The sequence below is a fragment of the Eleginops maclovinus genome, chromosome 4 (genome assembly GCF_036324505.1).
Source record: "Eleginops maclovinus isolate JMC-PN-2008 ecotype Puerto Natales chromosome 4, JC_Emac_rtc_rv5, whole genome shotgun sequence".
Taxonomy (NCBI): Eukaryota; Metazoa; Chordata; class Actinopteri; order Perciformes; family Eleginopidae; genus Eleginops; species Eleginops maclovinus.
In genome coordinates, this window is record NC_086352.1 from 22249766 (window position 1) to 22270656 (window position 20891).

At 42.8% G+C, this 20891-nt stretch overlaps 1 protein-coding gene across 2 annotated transcripts; it reads left to right on the forward strand.

Annotated features, from left to right (window-relative positions):
• Positions 1-974: 974 nt before the first annotated feature.
• fn1b (fibronectin 1b) lies at positions 975-20817 on the forward strand. 2 transcript variants are annotated; one of them, XM_063881025.1, is made up of 46 exons: positions 975-1254; positions 1508-1633; positions 1852-1989; positions 2295-2426; positions 2777-2914; positions 2991-3137; positions 3248-3433; positions 3649-3831; positions 4181-4357; positions 4876-5031; positions 5120-5248; positions 5366-5509; positions 6798-6919; positions 7713-7881; positions 7971-8147; positions 8235-8363; positions 8481-8570; positions 8664-8858; positions 9882-10160; positions 10248-10511; positions 10601-10695; positions 10976-11144; positions 11547-11633; positions 11813-12004; positions 12649-12924; positions 13168-13359; positions 13484-13573; positions 14181-14447; positions 14572-14688; positions 14778-14939; positions 15036-15191; positions 15290-15406; positions 15489-15758; positions 15847-16034; positions 16119-16206; positions 16563-16742; positions 16838-16927; positions 17281-17469; positions 17576-17665; positions 18102-18553; positions 18677-18815; positions 19101-19262; positions 19365-19490; positions 19594-19700; positions 19823-19909; positions 20141-20817. In XM_063881025.1, exons 1-46 carry the CDS (start codon positions 1113-1115, stop codon positions 20216-20218), a joined length of 7389 nt encoding a protein of 2462 aa, XP_063737095.1. In that variant the 5' UTR covers positions 975-1112; the 3' UTR covers positions 20219-20817. The 2 variants fall into 2 exon arrangements, with proteins under 2 accessions (XP_063737095.1, XP_063737094.1); XM_063881024.1 differs by lacking the exon at positions 12649-12924.
• The last annotated feature ends 74 nt before the right edge of the window (positions 20818-20891 follow it).

Below are 20891 nucleotides of genomic sequence, written 5' to 3' on the forward strand. Positions count from 1 at the left end.
GGAAATTAAGTCATACCCAAAATGCACCATTCTAGCAAGAACTGAATGTCTCTTTTGTTCACAAATATTTATACATTCTTTTACACCAGGTCCTCCCTGATATTGCATAAGGGAACAACTGAGCGAAGATGTGCTGTAAAGTGTCACTGAATAAAGTGATGAACTTAAAGTATGATTCTGCAGATTTAAACTGCCCTGTGTTTTGATCCTTTGGGGCTGTTTCCCAACTGGAAAGTATGTGTTGACTTTTTCCACATGGGAGAAATTGGTGACTCAGTTGTGCTTTGAAAACAAGGACAGATCTTTTGCTGTTTTCTTCCTCTGTTTCCCAAAAAACATCTGTTTTTTCTTTAAGCTCTCACTTATGATACATAATGACAGGAATAATTTCCTTCACAGTCTCACACACAGTAGCTGCCCACCACAGAACCATGAGTAACTTTAGTGGAACCAGCAGCTCCTGCTCCATTACATGACTGAGGCAGCATGTTGTGGTCCGGATTATTATTTTCCAAAATGTTTATGAAAACATTTTGTGTCTTTGCAGGAGAATTAACTGCTCACAAATTAATCCACACATTGGTGGGTACAAAACAACAACTTAACGTGATGTAATATTGAAATCACAGATCTCTAATAATGGCTCTAATAACATCACTATTTCTTAAATAAATAATGGTAGTAGGATTTATCTTTGGATAATATTTTATATTGTTTCCTCTGCTGACCAATTACCGTTGTTCCATCTCACGTGTACCGAGATCTGATTACTTCTCAGAAAATATTTAAGAAGCTTATTCACCTTTATAACCTAATGTTGATTTTGTCTTGTGGCTTTTTGTCTTGAGGGTCAGTATTGCTCACACTCGGGCGGGTCGTCCAGAGCTCCGGTTAAAGCCCTCCCCTCCAGCGGGCTGCAGCGGTGTGCCCGGGTATAAAACAGCGCGCGCCCTCTGCTCGGTCTGGTGCACCAGCTGCGAGGAGGCAGCTAGGAGCAGAGAATAGAACAAGTCAGATCTCTCCAAGCTAAACTTTGGTTCTGCACTTACTTCTTTTGCAAAACTTGCTTCGTTAACTCCTTTTTTCTACTTTGAACTCCTTTTATCCACAAAATGACCGGTGGCACTCTAACAGGGTTGCTGCTTGCGCTGTGCGTCAGTGGCGCAGTCCACGGCTTGCCCAAAAAGAGCAAAAGACAAACCGGCCAATATCAGATGTACCCAGAGTTCCGGGATGCAGCTGCCGTTGCTACAGGTGGGTACCATCACTTCCATCATAAATGTCAAATATTTTTTGGTTTAATATCCTACATTTAAAAAAAAAATCAAAGTGTTTGTCTGCACTAGAGCTATAATGACTTTTGTCATTCTGTTTCATTTAATTTGTAACATAATTGAATGTAGGCTGTTTTTTTGTTTACGATGAGCCCAATCATGCATTTATTGGCAAGTTAATGGTTTTAAATGCTCAAAAATATTTGTCATATTTCATGTATTTGATTTTTTAGTGGGCTGTGAGGAGAATGGTCGCTCATACAGACTGAACGAGCAGTGGGAGAAACCATACCTCGGTAGTACACTGGTGTGCACCTGCAATGGAGCAGCAGGCATCAAGTGTAAAACTAAACCTGAAGGTCAGTGATAGACCAACCAATACAGAAATAACTTTGCACTTTCCCCATCTGGAAAACGAGTGACACATATGAGTTATTGGGTCTTGCCACTTGTTACAGAATGTTGTGTCAATATCAACACTATGACTAAAACACCAGAACTGACTTACTAAAAGAACACTTGTCCACATCAATAACACACTCTTAACATTATAGTTTGTTCTCTGTTTTTCTCTCAGTGGAGGAGTCCTGTTATGATAAGTACAATGACCGGGCATACCAGGTGGGTGAAACCTACGAAAGGTCAAAGGACTCGATGATATGGGACTGTACCTGTATTGGTTCTGGACGTGGCAAGATAAGCTGTACCATTGCAAGTGAGTAACAATTAAATACCTTTACTTTAAAAAACAATTGTAAAGTATTGTCCTAACTTAAACTAATTTAAGTGTTATCGATTCTTTTATTGAAATTAAAATGCCTTAAGGTATTTTCTTGACAAAACAAGAGAGGTTTGCTTTTCCGGCTTCTTGTAAGCATTAGAAAAGACATAGAAGTACGTCAGGATGTTTTAATTAAATGTTTTACTCAAATTGTATTGACTACATAAGATCTGACTGATGGATATTTGCATGGTGCAATCTTTTCAAACCAATGCAGCTAAGCATATTTTTCTCCACAGATCGTTGCCATGAAGGTGGGAGGTCTTATAAAATTGGGGACACTTGGAAGAGGCCTCACGAGACGGCTGACTACATGCTGGAGTGTGTCTGTCTTGGAAATGGAAAAGGAGAGTGGACCTGCAAACCTGTGGGTGAGTAATTTTACCTGATTAATTTAACCTTTTCAAATGAGCTATGAAATATGGATAACCCTACCACTAACATGCACGTTTTAATATGCAGCTGTAACCACACAATCGCAAATGCTTACAGACCATGGTTATTTCTCAGAACCATGACTGGGTTTGATAGCATTGTCAATATTTGAGGCAAACAAAGTAAGTGTGCGAGAGAGCACCTTTACGTCACAGCTATTGATTTTCACTCGGTTTATTTTTTGTCTGTAAATGTCCTGGGTGGTAAACCCCTGTGATTTCAAGTAATTTGTAACAATGTCTTGTGAAAAACTGCAAATGCAATAAATATTTTCTTTTTTGTGCAGCCGAGCGCTGCTACGACAACAACGCGGCATTATCATACGTCGTGGGGGAGACCTGGGAGAAGTCATACCAAGGCTGGATGATGCTGGACTGCACCTGTCTAGGAGAGGGAAATGGACGCATCACATGCACCTCAAGGAGTAAGAAGAGTGCAGAAACACACACATGGACTCACTCTTCAGTAGCAGCTGTTTACCATTGTTGTCCTCCCACCAGACCGTTGCAACGACCAGGAAACCAGGAGGTCCTACCGTATCGGAGACTCATGGACAAAGTCGGACACAAGTGGACACATCCTGCAGTGTCAGTGCTTGGGAAACGGTCGTGGAGAATCGAAGTGTGAGAGACACAACGCAGGCCGAAGTGAGACTCAAAAACTGTTTGCTCAAGGTCACATTTGCAAAACGTTTGAACTTTTCTCTGATCTTTTTTGACACTCATCATTCTTTTTCATTCTGTTTGGTGGCATACAGCCTCAAGTGCTGTCTTGTTGACCCCCACCCATTCGCTGACTCTGCAGCCTGAGCCCTCCATCGAGGGGACGTGCCGCACAGACTCTGGAGCCACCTTCTACGATGGACAGCGCTGGTTCAGAAGCCAGGGAAACACGCAGATGCTTTGTACCTGTCTGGGCAACGGAGTAAGCTGCCAGGAATGGGGTGAGTGAAAGCAGGGGTCTCTGGGAGAGAGAGAAATAATGATAAGAAACTGTAGGGTCCTTTATGTTTGTAGTTGGGTTTCTTTGACATTAAATACCTTTTAGAGAGACAGATTCATGTCACAACACCCTCCATAATCACCATCATTAGATGCATATTGCTTTGTCTCCGCTGTAATTACCTCATTCTTGCTTTTCCCTTTCCTGTCTGTGCAGAGGCCAGGAAGCAGGAATATGGTGGCAACTCTGACGGCCAGCCATGTGTGTTCCCGTTTGTCTTCATGGGAAGGACCTACTATTCCTGCACCTCAGACGGACGCACTGACGGACAGCTCTGGTGCTCGACCACCTCAGACTATGAAAAAGACAAGCAGTACTCTTTCTGTACTGAGAAGAATGGTGAGTATTAGGAACAGGGACATCAACCACTCTTTTGGTTTGTAGATATACTGAGCTGACGTCGGCTCGATATCTTGCCTTGAAAAAGTCTGTAGAAACTGCAATGGTATTTTATTCATCATCAATTAAAATATGTTTTTGTTCATTTCTGTTCTTACATAAATTCCTTTTACACTTGATGTTCCCCCTTGGGAATTCCTGAATATTTATACAATTTGCTATAACAATTTTAATTGTCAAAAATACAACATATTTCAAGTTTTGACAAATCTATCACATTTCCCAAACTATAAAGATGACACAACATGACTCTATATTATATGATGAGATGTCTCTATCTCTATTCCAGCCATTGTGGGAACTCGAGGTGGAAACTCCCACGGTGCCCTTTGCCACTTCCCCTTCCTCTACAGCGGCCGCAACTACACCGACTGCACCTCTGACGGGCGACGTGATAGCATGAGGTGGTGTGGCACCACCCATGACTACCACACAGAGCAGCGCTATGGATTCTGCCCCATGGCCGGTGAGTATGTATGTGTGTGTGTTTGTGTGTGTGTGTGTGTGTGTGTGTGTGTGTGTGTGTTTTTAGAGACAGTATCAGAACAATAGCTTTGACCCAATATGAGAGATGGTGTTTAATTGAATAGTTTTATGAAATACACTTATTCACTTTCTTACCGAGAGTTACTGATACCACTCTTAAATGAGTGTGACCTATACAGCCAGTACCTAAAAACACTGACAGCACTGGTGGGAAACTGCTATCCTAGCTCTGTTTATAGGTAAAACCTGGACATATATAACATGAAAGTGGAAGATACAATTTGTATGAATGCTAACATGCTATGGATATATTTCCATTGTAGAGAATGTAATTACAGTTGATGTTTTGGGGGGGCCTTATAGTTGTGGGAGAGTAATTACTTTTTACTTATTACATACAGCGAGCGGATACTGGCCTAACTGAACCAAGAGTAATTACTCCTCCCCTGGTACTGTTAGTTTTTTATTTATTCTTATTTCCTGTCTTTCTTTGTGTAGCCCATGAGGAATTATGTACCACCAATGATGGAGCCATGCACCGTGTAGGCGATAAGTGGGACAAACGGCATGATGTCATGGGTCACATGATGGAGTGCACATGCATTGGCAATGGACGCGGGGAGTGGAGCTGTGTTGCTCACTCACAGCTGCGAGGTCAGAGAGCTAACTCCAGTTTGGATTTGGAACTGTTGTCCTAAAGCTTAAGTTTAAAGTTCACTTTCTCCTTTCTTTACGTGTCCAGATCAGTGTATTGTTGATGGCAAGAACTATGAAGTAAACCAGGAATTCTCAAAGCGCCACGACGAGGGCTACATGATGAACTGTACCTGCTTGGGACAGGGACGTGGTCGCTGGAAGTGTGATGCCATCGGTGCGATTATGTCTCAGCACGGCTGATCATCATAATGTACTATTATAGGAAAATGACCAACTTACTATTCTTGGTCTCATCCTATCTCTTCTCTCTTCCTCTGTCTTTAACTAATAGATCAGTGCCAGGAGCCACAAACCAGGACCTTTTATCAGATCGGAGACGCGTGGGAGAAATCCATCCATGGCATCCACTACCGCTGTTATTGCTATGGTAACGGTGTTGGGGAGTTGAGATGTGAACCTCAGCAGACCTACCAAGGTAAAAAAACAAATCCTCAATACATCATTCGTTGCTTTCCACTAGAACTGATCTGTTTCTGCAGAGTCTACATGGTTGGAATATGCTGGTTTACATTTTTATCACATCCCAGAACAACCAACATGATGGAAAAATTAACCAGAAGACTTTAACCAGTGCCCTTTTGATGGGTCTTACTCTCACATGATGCACATATACTGTATACACATATATCAAGTGTTTTCATGGCTTTCACAAAAATATCTCCACAAAGTCCACTTAAAAATCACAAGAAAAAAAAACCACTGCAATCAGATTTCAACTTCAGCTCAATTTTAAATTCGACATTTTTCGACGATCCATTTGTTATAGTTGTGATAACCCTGGTTCGTCTGAGTCTTAATTATGGGGTGAGAGATTTAAATCCTAAACCCCTGCAATCTGCAAGATAATGTGTATTATTAACTTAGATCATTTATTCAATCTAATTATCTCGTAACTAATTGGGAAGTATTATAAACTTTAAAAGTGAATTAATTTGCTTCTTAGTTATTTCCAGCAGATTGTCAGACAGCTGTTAGAGCTTTATTTGTGTTTCCTCTACTTATTCACCCCCCTTACGTTGCTTCCTGAAGTTCACCGGACAGGTTAGTGGAGAGAATCGGGGGTTTGAAGTTAGCAAATGGAGAAGTGCTTGCCAATCACATCATTCCCTTAGTTCTGTAGTAGGAGAAGTTTTCCTCCCCCGCCTGGTGTTGTTCTGCTGACCTGCTGAGGAGAAAGTCATGTTGGGCTGGGGAAAGGGAGGGGGTGCATAAACAAATCCTGCCTCAATATCTCCCGCTTGCTGGAAAAAAAGTTGCCTAATATGGGACTTTGCACTGCAGCATATTGTGTATCCTGAAAAAAGCATTGACCTCAAAACCTACAGTTGCGACATTTATCTCACTATGATCAAAGGTGTGTGCACCGCAGGGAAAGTGAAGCTTTACATTACCTAGATAAACTGTGATGAATATAGTGATCTCGTGTTAGGTGGGACTGTTAGATGTCAGTGGGTGTGTGAGCTGGTTTAGCAACGTCTGGAGGTTTGGTTCTGTCTCAAAACGATGAATCCATATGACAGTGTCACCAAAGAGTGGCCAACTTTCACCCCCACTTGCTACAGGTCACACTGTTACATTATGTCTTTGACAATGTGTGAGTTCTTTTTTCTCTTTGTAATAGCAGCTTTGTTCTCTGTCTCTCAAACTATCTCCTGATGTATTCCCCTGAATCTTCTCCTACACCTGCTGCTCTGACTCCTCAGATGGGCACAGACCTGTGCAGGTGATCATCACAGAGGCAGGAAAACAGCCAGACTCTCATCCCATTCAGTGGAACCCACCTTCATCTGTGCAAATTACCCAGTACATCCTCAAATGGAGAATTGTGAGTCACCCTTTTTAGATACTGACTTAGTAAAAGAAAGTGTGTTTTTTTTATGAAAGGGGTGTTATTAATAAATATTAGTAAAGGTGCGCAAACAGTCAAATGCTTCTGGTAATGTTTACTAAACTTTTGAACATGGACAGACGAGGAGATTAGAGGTCACATTAACTCCCCTTTACAGTCTGCATGCACAAACACACACTCCAAGGAAAACATCTCCCTGCCTGTGATTTTGTTTTCCCACACATTTTTTCTCTCTTTGAAGACCCCCAAAACTAACAAGCTGGCGGAAATGTTTATGAAGCTTAAATTGAATTGAACAGATTTCCTCTGAAGGGGGTTATGTATTTTCGAAATGTTACTTAACCTCGTCTGGCTCTCCTGCTGAGAAAGCTTTCTGACAGAGTGCAAAGCCAGTGTAAATACCGCTAAAGCAGGAAATGGCAGTAAACGAGTCCGAGCCAAAGACCAGTCCAAAATATACAGACTACCATATAAAGTCCTAATTTTCAGACTTATTCCAGTAAATTCACTTTATTATGTGCATTTAATGTTTCTATTGAGCTTTATCATATCCATGCTTTCATTTTAAAGACTTATGCATGCCAAGAGTCTAGAAATTGAATTAACCAGTTGTAAAAACAATTCACCACAGGTTCATATAGTAGCTGTTTTGAAGCTTTTTATCAGAAGCAGATTTTGTCCATATTTCATGCTAGATCTATTTAAGCTTTCAAGTAAATGACCTGACCTACAACACATGCACCATTCATGTTTTTACCTCTTCTGGTAGAAAAACACCCGTGCACCCTGGAGGGAGGCCACCGTCCCAGGCCACCTTCAATCGTACACCATCAGCGGGCTGCGTCCAGGCATCACTTACGAGGGTCAGCTGATCAGCATCCTGCGCTACGGACGCCGTGAGGTCACACGCTTTGATTTCACCACCACCCACGGTTCCTGTGAGTACACTCAAGCAATTGCTGAACTCTCAATGCCGAAGATCTAAAGACATTTTTCACAGGAATATTATATCCCTTCATCTCTTAAGTGGAAACATCTGAGGGAGAGACAACTGCACCTCCTGCAGTGGTGGACACTTCTGAGTCTGTGACAGAAATCACCTCCAACAGCTTCGTTGTGTCCTGGACATCAGCGTCTTCCACCATCTCTGGCTTCAGGGTGGAGTACGAGCTCAGTGAGGATGGGGCCAAGCCTAAAGTCCTTGGTGAGATACTTAGAAAACCCTCTTCACTGTATCTGTCATTTTGTATCACTGATTTGTATAATAATTAACTTTTGTTGGTATCTCCAGATGTTCCTCGCACGGCCTCCTCTGTCACCATTGACAAACTCCTGCCAGGACGGAGATACAACGTCAACGTCTACGAGCTCCCAGATCAGGGACAGCCTAACCTTATTCTGACGACCTCCCAGACTACAGGTGGGAGAATCGCTCTCCTTATATTTGTCATGAAACAAAATGTCAGGATTATGCCAATTTTTGACATTTTCAAACATGGTGCAACGTGACTGATTTTCATCATTTTCCCCTCTGCAGCTCCTGACTCCCCTGCTCAGCATGTGGTCGATGAGGTGGGAGAGTCCTCCATCCGAATCAGCTGGAACAGGCCTCAGGCTCCTATCACTGGTAAAGAGCATGTCTCTGTATGTCTGTTTATATGTGATTCAAATTGGTAGTATTTGATGTAGAGATCCATTTAATTGTGTTTGTGTCTGCCAGGTTACCGTGTGGTGTACACGCCATCTCTGGAAGGCAGCAGCACTGAGCTGAACTTGCCTGACTCCGAGACCTCAGTGACCCTGGCTGACCTTCTCCCCGGTCACCTGTACAACATCAGCATCTACGCCGTGGAAGAGGACCAGGAGAGTGAGCCTGTTTTTGTACAGGTCAACACTGCTGGATCCCCTCTACCAGGTACACAATTTTAAACAGACACCATGTCTTTTAGTTGATAATTATAATTAAATACATAAAACTGCCTTATAACTTAAGCCAAGGAAAGATGTTTTCCTATTGAAACATTCACAGTAAGTTATATTTTACTTACCGTAATTTCCGGACTATAAGCCGCTACTTTTTTACTACAGCTTATAGTCCGGTGCGGCTTTTCTATGGATTTTTCATGATTTTTGTGATATCGTAAGAGGTTTTGTTTTGGTTTGTTCCGCTGTTGTACGGCACTACTTTGCCTGGCGGAAGGAAAAAGAGGGGAAAAGAGTGGTATGTTGGTCACATGTCCGTCCGCCAGGCAAAGTAGTGCCGTACGAATTAGCGCGAAAAAGAGACTAGATTAGCAAGAGCAAGATGAGTACCGTAATTTAAAGTTATTCTCTTATCTATCTTTATCTTCTGGCTGTCATTGAAAATTGAGCAGATTAGGTTTATACATGCAGCTAAAGATTCTTCATAGGGTCGGAGAGCTTAAGGAAGGGCTTTACACTTTTGGAAATACTAAGCTTGAATAAACATTGCTATGTCAAACCAAGCTTTATAGCTTTAGCATACTAATATCTTCTTATCCTTATCACTGTCTGTTATGACTTTTCTGATCTTACCCTGTTGCGGCCCCTGTATGACCTTTCATTAATTCATGGTGGGCTAAGAAACAGACACATGAAAAACAAACATGCAAGTTCAGCTGACACACACACACACACACACACAACCTTTTTAAAATCCTCAGTATATCCAAAAATATATATCTAAATTCTTTAGATATTTTGACTGTACTTGTGTGTACTTATTTTCTTTCTTCATACAGTACATACAAAGCGCAAGGTGATTGCATTGAGGCGTTCTCCTAACAAAATGAGAACAAAATGAATAAAACGTTGCTGAATGACATCAACAGTGGTAAATTACTCCAAAAGACTCTTTAATAAAGTCTTATTCTGATTATACCTTTTTGTCTATCAATCTACCCCTTCCCTCTCACAGAGGAGGTCCCAGCACCCACAGACCTGACGTTCTACGAGGTTTCAGACATGAAGATCACCATCACCTGGACCGGTCCACCAAGCGAGGTGACTGGTTACAGGGTCCACTTCACCCCTGTTGCTCCTGATGGCTCTGAGACGAGGGTCCTGCAGCTTCCCATTTCACCCAACGCTTATGCCGATATCACCCATCTTCAGCCAGGCACACTGTACCGCTTCTACATCTACGCCATGAATGGTGGAGCGGAGAGCCAGCCTCTTGTGGGAGAAAAGTCTACCAGTAAGTATCGTTATGAACAAAGGAGTTAGACACAGAGGGATTATAATAAAATACGTAAATGTGTTTTTTTCTTTCTCCCCTCTCAAGAACCTGATTCGCCCGCCGATGTCCGTTTCACGGACATCGGCCCCGATAGTGCATTGGTCATCTGGGAGGCTCCACGCGCCATCGTCAGTGGCTACCGCCTCTTCCTAAGCATTGAAGGCTCCAGCCCCGTAGAGAAGAGGATCCCTGGCAGGGTCACCCAGTACCCTTTGAGGAATTTACGTCCAGACACCCAGTACACTGCTGTCCTGCACTCTGACCTTGACAATGAGCTCAGCGAGGGCGTCACTAAATATTTCACCACCGGTCAGTATGAAAACAATCAAAACCTCTGCAAATACAGTTTTGCAATGAAATTAATTATATTTCTTTTCACATTTCTGTTTTCCTCCCAGCTCCCCAGATGGGAAATAACCCTACTTTCAGCACTGAGGTCACTGATACATCTATCATCGTGACCTGGATACCTGTCCGCAGGTTTAGCTACAAGGTAGACACCTCTGCAACACATACAAAAAAAAATCCCTTCATCATGACATCTAGAGCTAACCTGGTCATAATCACACTTAATGTGTGTGAAGTGAAAGATAATGAAGTGAAGTGATACTGGAGTGACATGAGTTTTATAAGGTGGTGCTATGTCAGTATTTTGTTTGCAGCTGGTACTTCACCTAAGGGCCAAACATAAACGCTCAATTCGGATTTACTGTGTTTGCAGTGGTATATTTCATAGGTTTCGTATCTTAACATGTCTGCCTCCTTCTCCACAGCTGTCTGTGCTCCCCAGTGAGGAAGGCGAGTCTCCAAGAGAAAAGACCTCTGACAATGGACGTCTTTTTATTCCCGGGCTGATCCCTGGAACTCAGTACACCTACAGCGTGCAGCCCATCTTCAACGGAGTCAACCGTGGAAACCCTATTACCCGCACCGTTGTGACTTGTGAGTAACCAATTCAGTTACACTCAAAATGGGAAAATGTGCAGTAGTTGTAATATTGTACATGTATTAAATTAGTGCATTCATTCCTACTCACACACACAATGCACAGTGCAATGATGCCTCCCACAAGAGTCTACAGCAAATGGTTTGTGAGTTTGGCCATGATATGTGAATTTGTCTAGAACTTTCCACATTTTGGGTAAAGACCACTGGCTTTGCCACATCCTCTGTTTGCCAGTTGGCATGAATTCAGATCATCACACATACACAATTTCAGCCTGCCAGAGCAAAAACCTTGGCCACAGAGTGGAGAATGTTCTGTCGACTGACACGAAGAAGTTACTGCTGCATCGAAACAGGTTTCACATACTTGTGTCATGATCTTTTATCCTCTCCTCACAGCCCTGTCTCCCCCCACTGACCTCAGAGTAGAGTCCAACCCCATCACAGGAGATCTTATCGTCCACTGGGTAGCTTCTAAAACCCCAGGTAAATATTGACTGTGCTCCCAATGCACTGCCAGCACAATGAATCTTGCCAAGTCTAGACCCTGGACTTTGGATGGTATTTCTTTCCATGAGGACAAATGATTTTTCCCGGTATTCCCTTTGGGGATCATACATTTCAGGAACATCTTGACATTATGTTTACCATCTCCATTTTTTCAGGCATCACAGGATACAGAGTGACGAGCACACCTACCGATGGCCAGCGAGGAAACACCCTGGAAGAGTTTGTCCGAGCTGATCAAACCTCATGTATGCTGGAGAGCCTTAATCTGGGTGCTGAGTACAACATCAGTGTCTTCAGTACCAAGGGCCATTTGGAAAGTGTGCCTGTCTCCACAATTGTCACACCAGGTAGGAGCCACCAGGAAAACATTGAAAACATGTAGATAGATATAAAAAACACAACTCTGTCTACAGTGAAGACCGTTGTATGAGAGAAAATAAAGATTTGGGTTTGGGTGGAAGGGCTAAGTTGCGGTCAAACAGGAAACAACTCCTCCTGTCATTACAGAAATATGTTCAGTATTCTTATCCTTACAATGTATTCCTTTTCATCCTCACTCACTTTAGTTTGAGGGATGCTTAAATAGGCTAAATTGCTCCATAGAGCAGCAGAGTTGGGCCATAATGAATTGTGGATGTGTTACTAAGAGTAACTCCTTATGTAAAACACAGTGTTTGATGCAGCTTTAATGATCATAACTTATAACCAACATCTCATTGGTATAATGCATGGGGGCATGTTTGTTATTTGGAATTAACTTTCTTTTTTGGAGCATGCAGAAAACAATGTATTAATCATCACTATAATGCTTTAATTATAAAGTCTGCTGTTAATGTTTATTACCTTCAATAATTTGTGTTTATATTTGTTTTGCATTGGCTGCTATGGATCTCTGACTGCTTTATTTGGGGATTAAATGAATGTGTTTGGTACAACTAATGTAATTACCTCTAATTTTGCTTGCGCTTTCCAACTGGCCTAACCCTTTCAGACATCCCCACAATGAGACACATTGACTTTGTCGACATTACTGACAACACCATTGGCCTGCGTTGGATCCCTCAGAATTATTCAACCACGTTTTACAAGATAACCGTACTGACCTCAGGCGAGAGCTTGCCCATTTTTGAAGATATGGTGAAAGCATCTGCTGGTTATTACACGGTTCGTGGTCTTGAGCCGGGTGTGGACTATGACATTAGTATCATCACTGTTACAGAGGAGGGGGAAAGCGAGCCAACCACATATGCAAAGCAAACACATGCTGGTGATTTAACTCTTTTACTCCATCCATGGGAAGGGCTGGGGGTCTCTTTTTATGTGAAAACTGATGAAGTCACATTAACAAACCCTTCAATAACTCACATGACTAACTCAAACACTACAGTACATATCAGCAATGTATCACTATCATGACATTTTCTTTCCAACATTGTATATATCTGATTTAATTCAAGCAGCTGTTTTGGTTTTCCTGTGTTGGCTTTAACTTCAATCCCTCTTTTTTCAGCCATCCCAGCTCCCACCAACTTGCAATTTACAGGCGTTGGTCCTGACAACATTAGGGTGACATGGACAGTTCCCCATGCTGCCACAGCCAGCGACATCTCTCGGTTTGTCATCCGTTACCACCCTGTAGCCACAGACGATGACATCAAGGAGGTTAATGTTGGCGGAGCCACCAACACCTTCCTTCTGGAGAGTAAGAAGATCTGTTTGAACGCGTCTGACAGAAAGTTGTATTTAGAGTCCAAATTAGGTTGGCTTCTTTGCAATGCTCCACATCAATCCATTCTAATAGTGTACCCATCTCCATTCCCGTATAGACCTGCTGCCCAACACTGAGTACAGTATCAGTGTTGTATGTGTGTACGGGGAGCGAGTAAGTGAACCAGCCACAGGAACTCAGAGGACAAGTGAGTATGCCAGTGGTTTCGAAAGTGGGTCAAGGGTGCAAGATTTAAGATTCAAGGCTTCATTGTCATGTGCACAGTAGCTACAGTGTAGATATGGGAATAGAAAAACGTCCCAGGCTCCAACAATTCAACATTAATATATATGACATAAAACAAATAAAACCAATAGAAAAAGTGAAATAAATAACAGAATAGAAACAAAATAGTGCAAGAGAATGTTGCACAATGTGCAAGTGAATAAAAATCAAATAGAAATAGTGCAAGAAGAGTCTATATACATGTAAATGGAATATGATATATAGATAAAGAAATGCAATATGCAAGATGCAAACAGGTGAATGCTTATTGAGGCACTTTACAGAGCTCAGGTGTTTAATAGTCTTATGGCCTGTGGAATGAAACTGCAGCATCAGGAAATGATTGCATCATTTGTTTATTTTAATAAACAATTTTTAAAAAATGTCAGGCAATTCAAAACGAAGTTATAATGAATAAGCATGGTGTAATTGGTTCCAATGGTATGCATGTTTGTGGGTAAACAATCCACTGATTTTTTAATGCAATTGTCATTGCATGTTATTTAAAATGTCTCTCCTTTACTTTTCAGCTCTGGACTCCCCTACTGGGTTGGACTTCTCAAACATTGGAACTAACTCCTTAACAGTTCACTGGCTGGCTCCGACTGCTAGTATCACAGGTTACCGCCTCCGCTATTCAAAAACAAGTGGTGGGCGGCCGAAAGACGAGAAGCTTCCCCCGACCAGGAACTTCTTCACTTTGACTGGACTGACACCAGAGACAGAGTATCTGGTATATGTGTATGCTGTCGGCAGCAATCAGGAAAGCCAGCCTCTAACTGGCACACAGGCAACCAGTGAGTGTATATTCTGGTTTCTACTAACACCTTTATTTTTCTCAAATCTTGATCATAACTATTCATATGTCATTTTATAGAATTGATTTATTATAAGCCTTCTTCCTTTTCTTATCCTCTCCAGTCTCAGATGCTCCAACGGAGCTGGAGGTAACATCATCGACCCCGTCCACCATCACTATCCGCTGGGAGGCCCCCTCTGTCTCAGTGAAGAACTACAAGATCAGCTATGGAGGCACAGGTCTGTACAAAACTTTTAATTAATTGTTTCCTCTGAACCTCAACCATAGTCGGAATGTAACACATGACCCTTCTTCAATCTCTGTCTAGGTGGCGAGGCTCCTCAAGAGTTTACAATCCCCGGCACTCAGACTACTGCCACAATCACCGGTCTGACACCCGGCACTGACTACACCATCACGGTCTTTGCTGTTACAGGAAGGGGGGACAGCCCCGCCTCCAGCACCCCAGTTTCCATCATGCACAAGACTGGTACAGCAACATGAGAAAAACAAAGTTCTTGAGGGAATAAAATGTTAATGGGTTAAACTCAATCTAAAGGTTGTTATATGTCCACCTGTCTCTTAGATACCGAGTCACCCACTGACATGAGACTGACTGATGTGACTGACAATGCCCTCACAGTGCGCTGGTCTCCTGCTCAGGGACCAATCAAAGGCTACAGAATCACTAGTGTCCCTAAGAATGGCCTGGGACCATCCTATACCGAGGTGGTGGCCCCTGGTAAGACAGGCCAGAAAAAGAAAACATTTTATAACTCAATATTTTTTCCAACTCAGTGTCATCGTCTCATTGGCTCCTTTTCTTCATGTCTGTTACAGACCAAACTCAGATGACGTTCTCAGGTCTCATGCCCACTGTGGAGTATGTTGTGAGTGTCTATGCCTTGGGCAATGATGGACAACCCTCCTCCCCTGTGGTGGATAATGCTATCACTGGTAAGTTTGACTCAATTCAGTAGGAGCTGATCAAAACAACTGAGTGCAAATTAATTCCCCTCGTCTTACTTCTCTCCTGCAGCAATGGACCGTCCCAAGGACTTGACCTTCTCTGAGATCGACTCCAACTCCATGCGCATCACTTGGGACAGTCCAGACGGCACGGTGACATCATACCGTGTCCTGTACTCCAGCTCAGAGGAGAGCGAGAGGGAGCTGCGTCCAGCACCCAGAGGTGACCAGGACACCGTGTTGCTGAGAAACCTTCGCCCCGGGACAGAGTACACCGTCAAAGTCATCGCCCTACATGGTCGCACTCCCAGCACACCATTGGTGGGAACCCAGGCCACAGGTATGAATACACCAAGAACATCGATACAATGTTGACCTAATTCATTTGTTCTTTGACTTCAGTTTTGTATGTGTTTTTGCTCTTTTAGTGATCCCCGCTCCAACCAACCTAGTGATATCAGAGATCGGTCCCTCCATCTTCACTGTATCATGGCACGCGCCCAATGCACGCCTCTTAGGCTACCGTGTGGTCGTCAATCCAAAGAATATCAACGGCCCCACCAAAGAGATGAATGTTGCGCCCGACACCACACGTGTTGTTGTACCAGGGCTCATGGTAACAAGAGTTCTTATCTCAGTATTTATATGGATTTATAACCAGTCAGTGAGTAAATATAAACTGTATGGCTGTGCATCGTAGGTGGCCACCACGTACCAGATACATGTCTACGCTCTGAAGAACTCTGTCACCAGCAGACCGCTGGAGGGCGAGGCCACCACACTGGAAGGTAACTGGCTGCTGTAAAAATGAATACGTCAGGGTGCACACACCTTCTTAAACACAATATTCTTTCAAAGACTTATCAGGCCTAATTCTTCTAGATTCCCAAACCCAGTGTAATTTGAGACATATATTTGGGTTAATTATTGTTACCAATAGACAATGGCATGCTAAACTGTGAATTTTTTTATGGAATTTCCCAGCACAGCAAAACAGTATATTGTGTAAGTTGAGCTAAGTAAAATACCTTACACTTCTATTATTGCACACAATATACACGTCCAAGCACAAACAAACCATGACCCATCATCAGACATTACCCACTGCTCTGTTTTATGCCTGTTTTTTCCCTCCTCGATGCAGATGTCAGCCCTCCTCGTCGTGTGCGTATTTCTGATGTAAAGGATAATTCTTTCACACTGACATGGCGCTCCAAGGTGGAAACCATCACTGGTTACCTTGTTGAAGCATCGCCCGTTAGTGGCTCCCAGCCCACCATCAGACGGACCATCCCAGGAGAATCAAACACTTACACTCTAACTGGTACACCACATCTGACTGCTAAACATAATTTAAATGCTGGAAACAGTTTGGAAGTGTGATTTCACGGTTTCATTTTATTATAATTTTTTCTAAAGGTCTTCAGCCCGGCACCATGTACTCTGTGAACCTGTGGACTCTGAATGGCAACGCAAGGAGTGACCCATTTAATCTCAAGATTCAAACAGGTACTACACAAATCTGTGTGATGATCTCTCTGCTTCATTGGGAAAACATTTCAGACTTCATAATTTGAACCTTACGTAAATACAAGCAATGTTAAGGAGAGAGAGAAAGATGGAAAAAACGAAGGCACACAATGCTTTAGTTAAATGCAGGCACACTAAGGAGGGCGTTTACCAAGTCTTCAGTTCGGCTGTTGTAGTTGCATTGTGGGCAATTAAGGAAAGGGAAGAAGCAGTTACAGAATTAAAAAAGACTGTTGTTGGAGTGCACCATTAAATAAGAGTTCTATTTTTAGTTCTTAATCACATCAACAAGTAATCACATGATCTAACATTTTATATAATTTCCTTCATAGCTGCACCGGTGGTCCAGGCTCCCACGGCCCTTCAGTTCACATCTTTGACCCCCACTTCCATCTCCTTCACCTGGCAGCCTCCTGCCACACAAATCACTGGATACTATGTCACCTACGAGGTGTCAGGGGGAGCACCACGAGAGCTCACCCCAGGACCCCACCCAGGGCAGAACTACGCCACCATTTCTGGTATGCCATGTCAGCTAAAGCAACCAAAAAGGATTTTAGATTCATGTAGATGTTTGGATGAAACCTACTTATTCCACTATATGATATATTTGTTCTCTTTCCTCAGGCCTGAGACCATCCACAGAGTACATCATTAAGATCATTGCCATCCAGAACACACAGAGGAGCACACCTCTGGAGGGCAGAATCAGGACTCGTGAGTATTTAGACTTCTGTTCTGTCTGTAAAGTGATGGATGTGATGAATTTGAATGATGTAATCAGCACAAATATTAAAAATATTGTGGTCAAACGTACTATCAACAGGTTTGAATGGCAGCTTTTATCTGCTTAGCTGAATCAAAATGTTTTGCTGCAACAGTTATGAGGCCTTGAGATAAACTGCACAGTCCATCAGCATTAGGATCGTAAAACAATAATACTTTTTATTTTATTTTGAATGCCTCAGAAAATGCCATTCAAAATATCACGTGTGTCCATAATACTGCATTAAGACATGCTGCCAGTAAGTAGTAACCCAGCATTGCTACATATCGGTCGCCACCTATTGGCTGAGATATGTTACTGCAGCTCTGCTTTACCTCCCCCCTCTTCTAACCTGCTTGCTTCCCTAACCCTGTCTCTCCTGCACAGAACCAGAGTCCTTGCTTCCCCTGCATCTGCCCCACCGTCCAGGAAGTTACGATGATAGGCTGGATGTGCCTGAACCTGACTTTGACAACACAGTCCAGGTAGTTGGCAACAATGGCCAGGATGGGCAGGGTGGTCAGAGCCAGACTGTGGAGTACACAGAGTACAACAACAACAATGGAGACAACAGATATAATGGTAACGGTGGCTACCCACAGTCTCCCTATGGGCAAGCTCGTGAGCCCCTGGTCTTTGTGCCCCTTCCTGATGCAGAGGGCCGCAGACTGCCCATATTGAAGCTCAACGTGCCCATTGGGACCACGTTTGGTAACGAGACCGGAGTTCCACAGGAGGCCCAAACTCAGACCACTATTTCCTGGAAGCCTTACGAGCAGAGCAACGCCTACATATTGTCCTGCAGTCCCGTCACACATCGTAATGAGAAGATGTTCCAGGTAAGAGAAGAGGGCAGTGGTCTCCAGTCCAGCCCCTCATGCAATCTGAACAGTATTTATCAGTCATATTAGAGGAATTCTGTAACTTCATGTAGACAAACCTCGTCTCTCTTTATTGTCCAGGTCCGCCTGCCAGGCACAGCCACCACCGCAACCCTGATAGGATTGTCCCCTGAAGCCAACTACAATGTGATCGTGGAGGCTCTGATGGGGGCACTCAAACATAAGATCCTGGAGCAGGTTGTCACTGCTGGAAACACAAGTAAGCATCCTAGTCAGTTCAGTTTTCTAACCAGCGAACTGAGAGTGTATAATTTATTTGGATAAAGATACGGCTTGCAAATAAATGACTTGAATCACACACTCAGTTAATCTCTGCATGTTCCCTCAAGTTTCTTTAGAAATATGACTCTATTGGAAAATATCATTATTGAAAGTTAGACCCTAATGGCCCTACAGAAGTGAATATAAAAGGGGCGTCGCGGTCAGTATTTAAATAAAAAGTGTCTCATATAACTCACATCTATCCTCACCCATCTTCCATCAGTCCCAGAGGGAGTGCCCTCTAATAAGGACTCCTGTTATGACGCCTTTACTGCAACCACCCATGATGTTGGCAGTGAATGGGAGCGGATGTCAGAGACAGGCTTCAAGCTGTGGTGCACATGCCTGGGAATGGGGAGTGGCCACTTCAGATGTGATTCATCCAGTAAGTTTTAGGGATATTTGTTGTCCTGGTAGGTACATTTGCATAGCTGAATTAGATTATATTTCACTTGTGTTCTCAAACTACTATCTTGTCCGTCCTTAGAGTGGTGCAATGACAATAACAACAACTATCGCATTGGAGAGAAGTGGGAACGCCGCAACGAAAATGGTCAATTGTTGAGCTGCACTTGCTTGGGAAATGGCAAAGGAGAGTACAAGTGTGAACCACGTAAGGCCTCTTCATACCCAAAGAAATATTTTACAACTGTCTCAAAAAGATGTGAAGGAGTCACATGTGAATGTTAACAAATGTTAACGTGAATGTCACACAGACGAGTCGGTGTGCTACGATGATGGCAAAACTTACCATTTGGGAAACCAGTGGCAGAAGGAGTACCACGGGGCCATCTGCACCTGCACATGCTTTGGAGGACAGCAGGTACGACACATCAGCCTCCCTGGCTTTGGGTCTGATGTTCAGTGATATATATATTGACTTATTATTCTGCAAGTAAATTTAAGTATGTTCAAATGAGGCTTGTGTTTATTTGGTCTTCTCAGGGCTGGAGATGTGAGAACTGCCGCAGACCAGGTGGTGTTGTGGAGGCCAGTCCGCTGCAGCCTGTCCGAATTGGCAACACAGTACACGTGAGTGGAATCCATATCAAATAATTCACATTTTATTATTAAGATGTAGCACAAGGTATTTTCTCAGCACCATTTTTTGTCATATGTTTTTTTTATCATCTCTTTAATAAATACCAATGAATAGAAACTCAATAAATGACATCACCTGAAACCAATGAAGAGTGAAAAAAAAGTTGATATTAATACAGAATTATTTGTACCTTGTCCGTATCTCCTCAATTCTTCCTGCAGCACATTCAATGCCCTATTGAGTGCCTCCAACCGGCCTTGCTGGCAGACGCACGCGATCCTCAAAATACTCGGGAGTAAAGGACCGGACATCCGATTGGATCCCCAACCTCCCATTCTCTGCACTGTCTCACATTTTAGAAGCCACGCTGTCTGCGACTAAACTATCTGCCAAATGATTAGCCAAAGACTGCCCTGCTTACCAATCCGCCTCTAAAGCCATTCTCTTCACTGTTGAGTCTCTAAAGTCACTCGCTATTGGAAAATAAAGACTCTCGCCATTTTCATTTTGCATCACATTCCCCTCCATACGTCTGTCAGATTTATATACATTTCAAATTGACATGTTTAATGTTAAATATTCAGAAACACTTCCTAATCAAAGAGCAGAAATAGCCTTACAGTAAGCACTGTGTTAAAGAATGTCAATGTAGTTATTAACAATGTTTAAATTGTCCATAAATTGTGCTTTTTTGTAGCCCTTCAGTAACTTAGGGCTCGCACTGTGTGATTGAAACATTCTGATTTCTAATGTCTTTTTACTGTTTCCTTTTAATATCAACGTTTGAATGTGTGGGAACTGCGATGTGAGAACTGTTCTATTTTTGTACTTTGTTGTCCGTGCCTACCTTTTGACAAAAAGAAGTCCCTTAAAAAGCTGGAGAGATCCTGAAACCTAATCAGTGTGTTTTTTTATTTATATAAACAGGTTTCTGGTTTAGCAACATTTACAAAAGTGCTTGCTCAAGTCTTC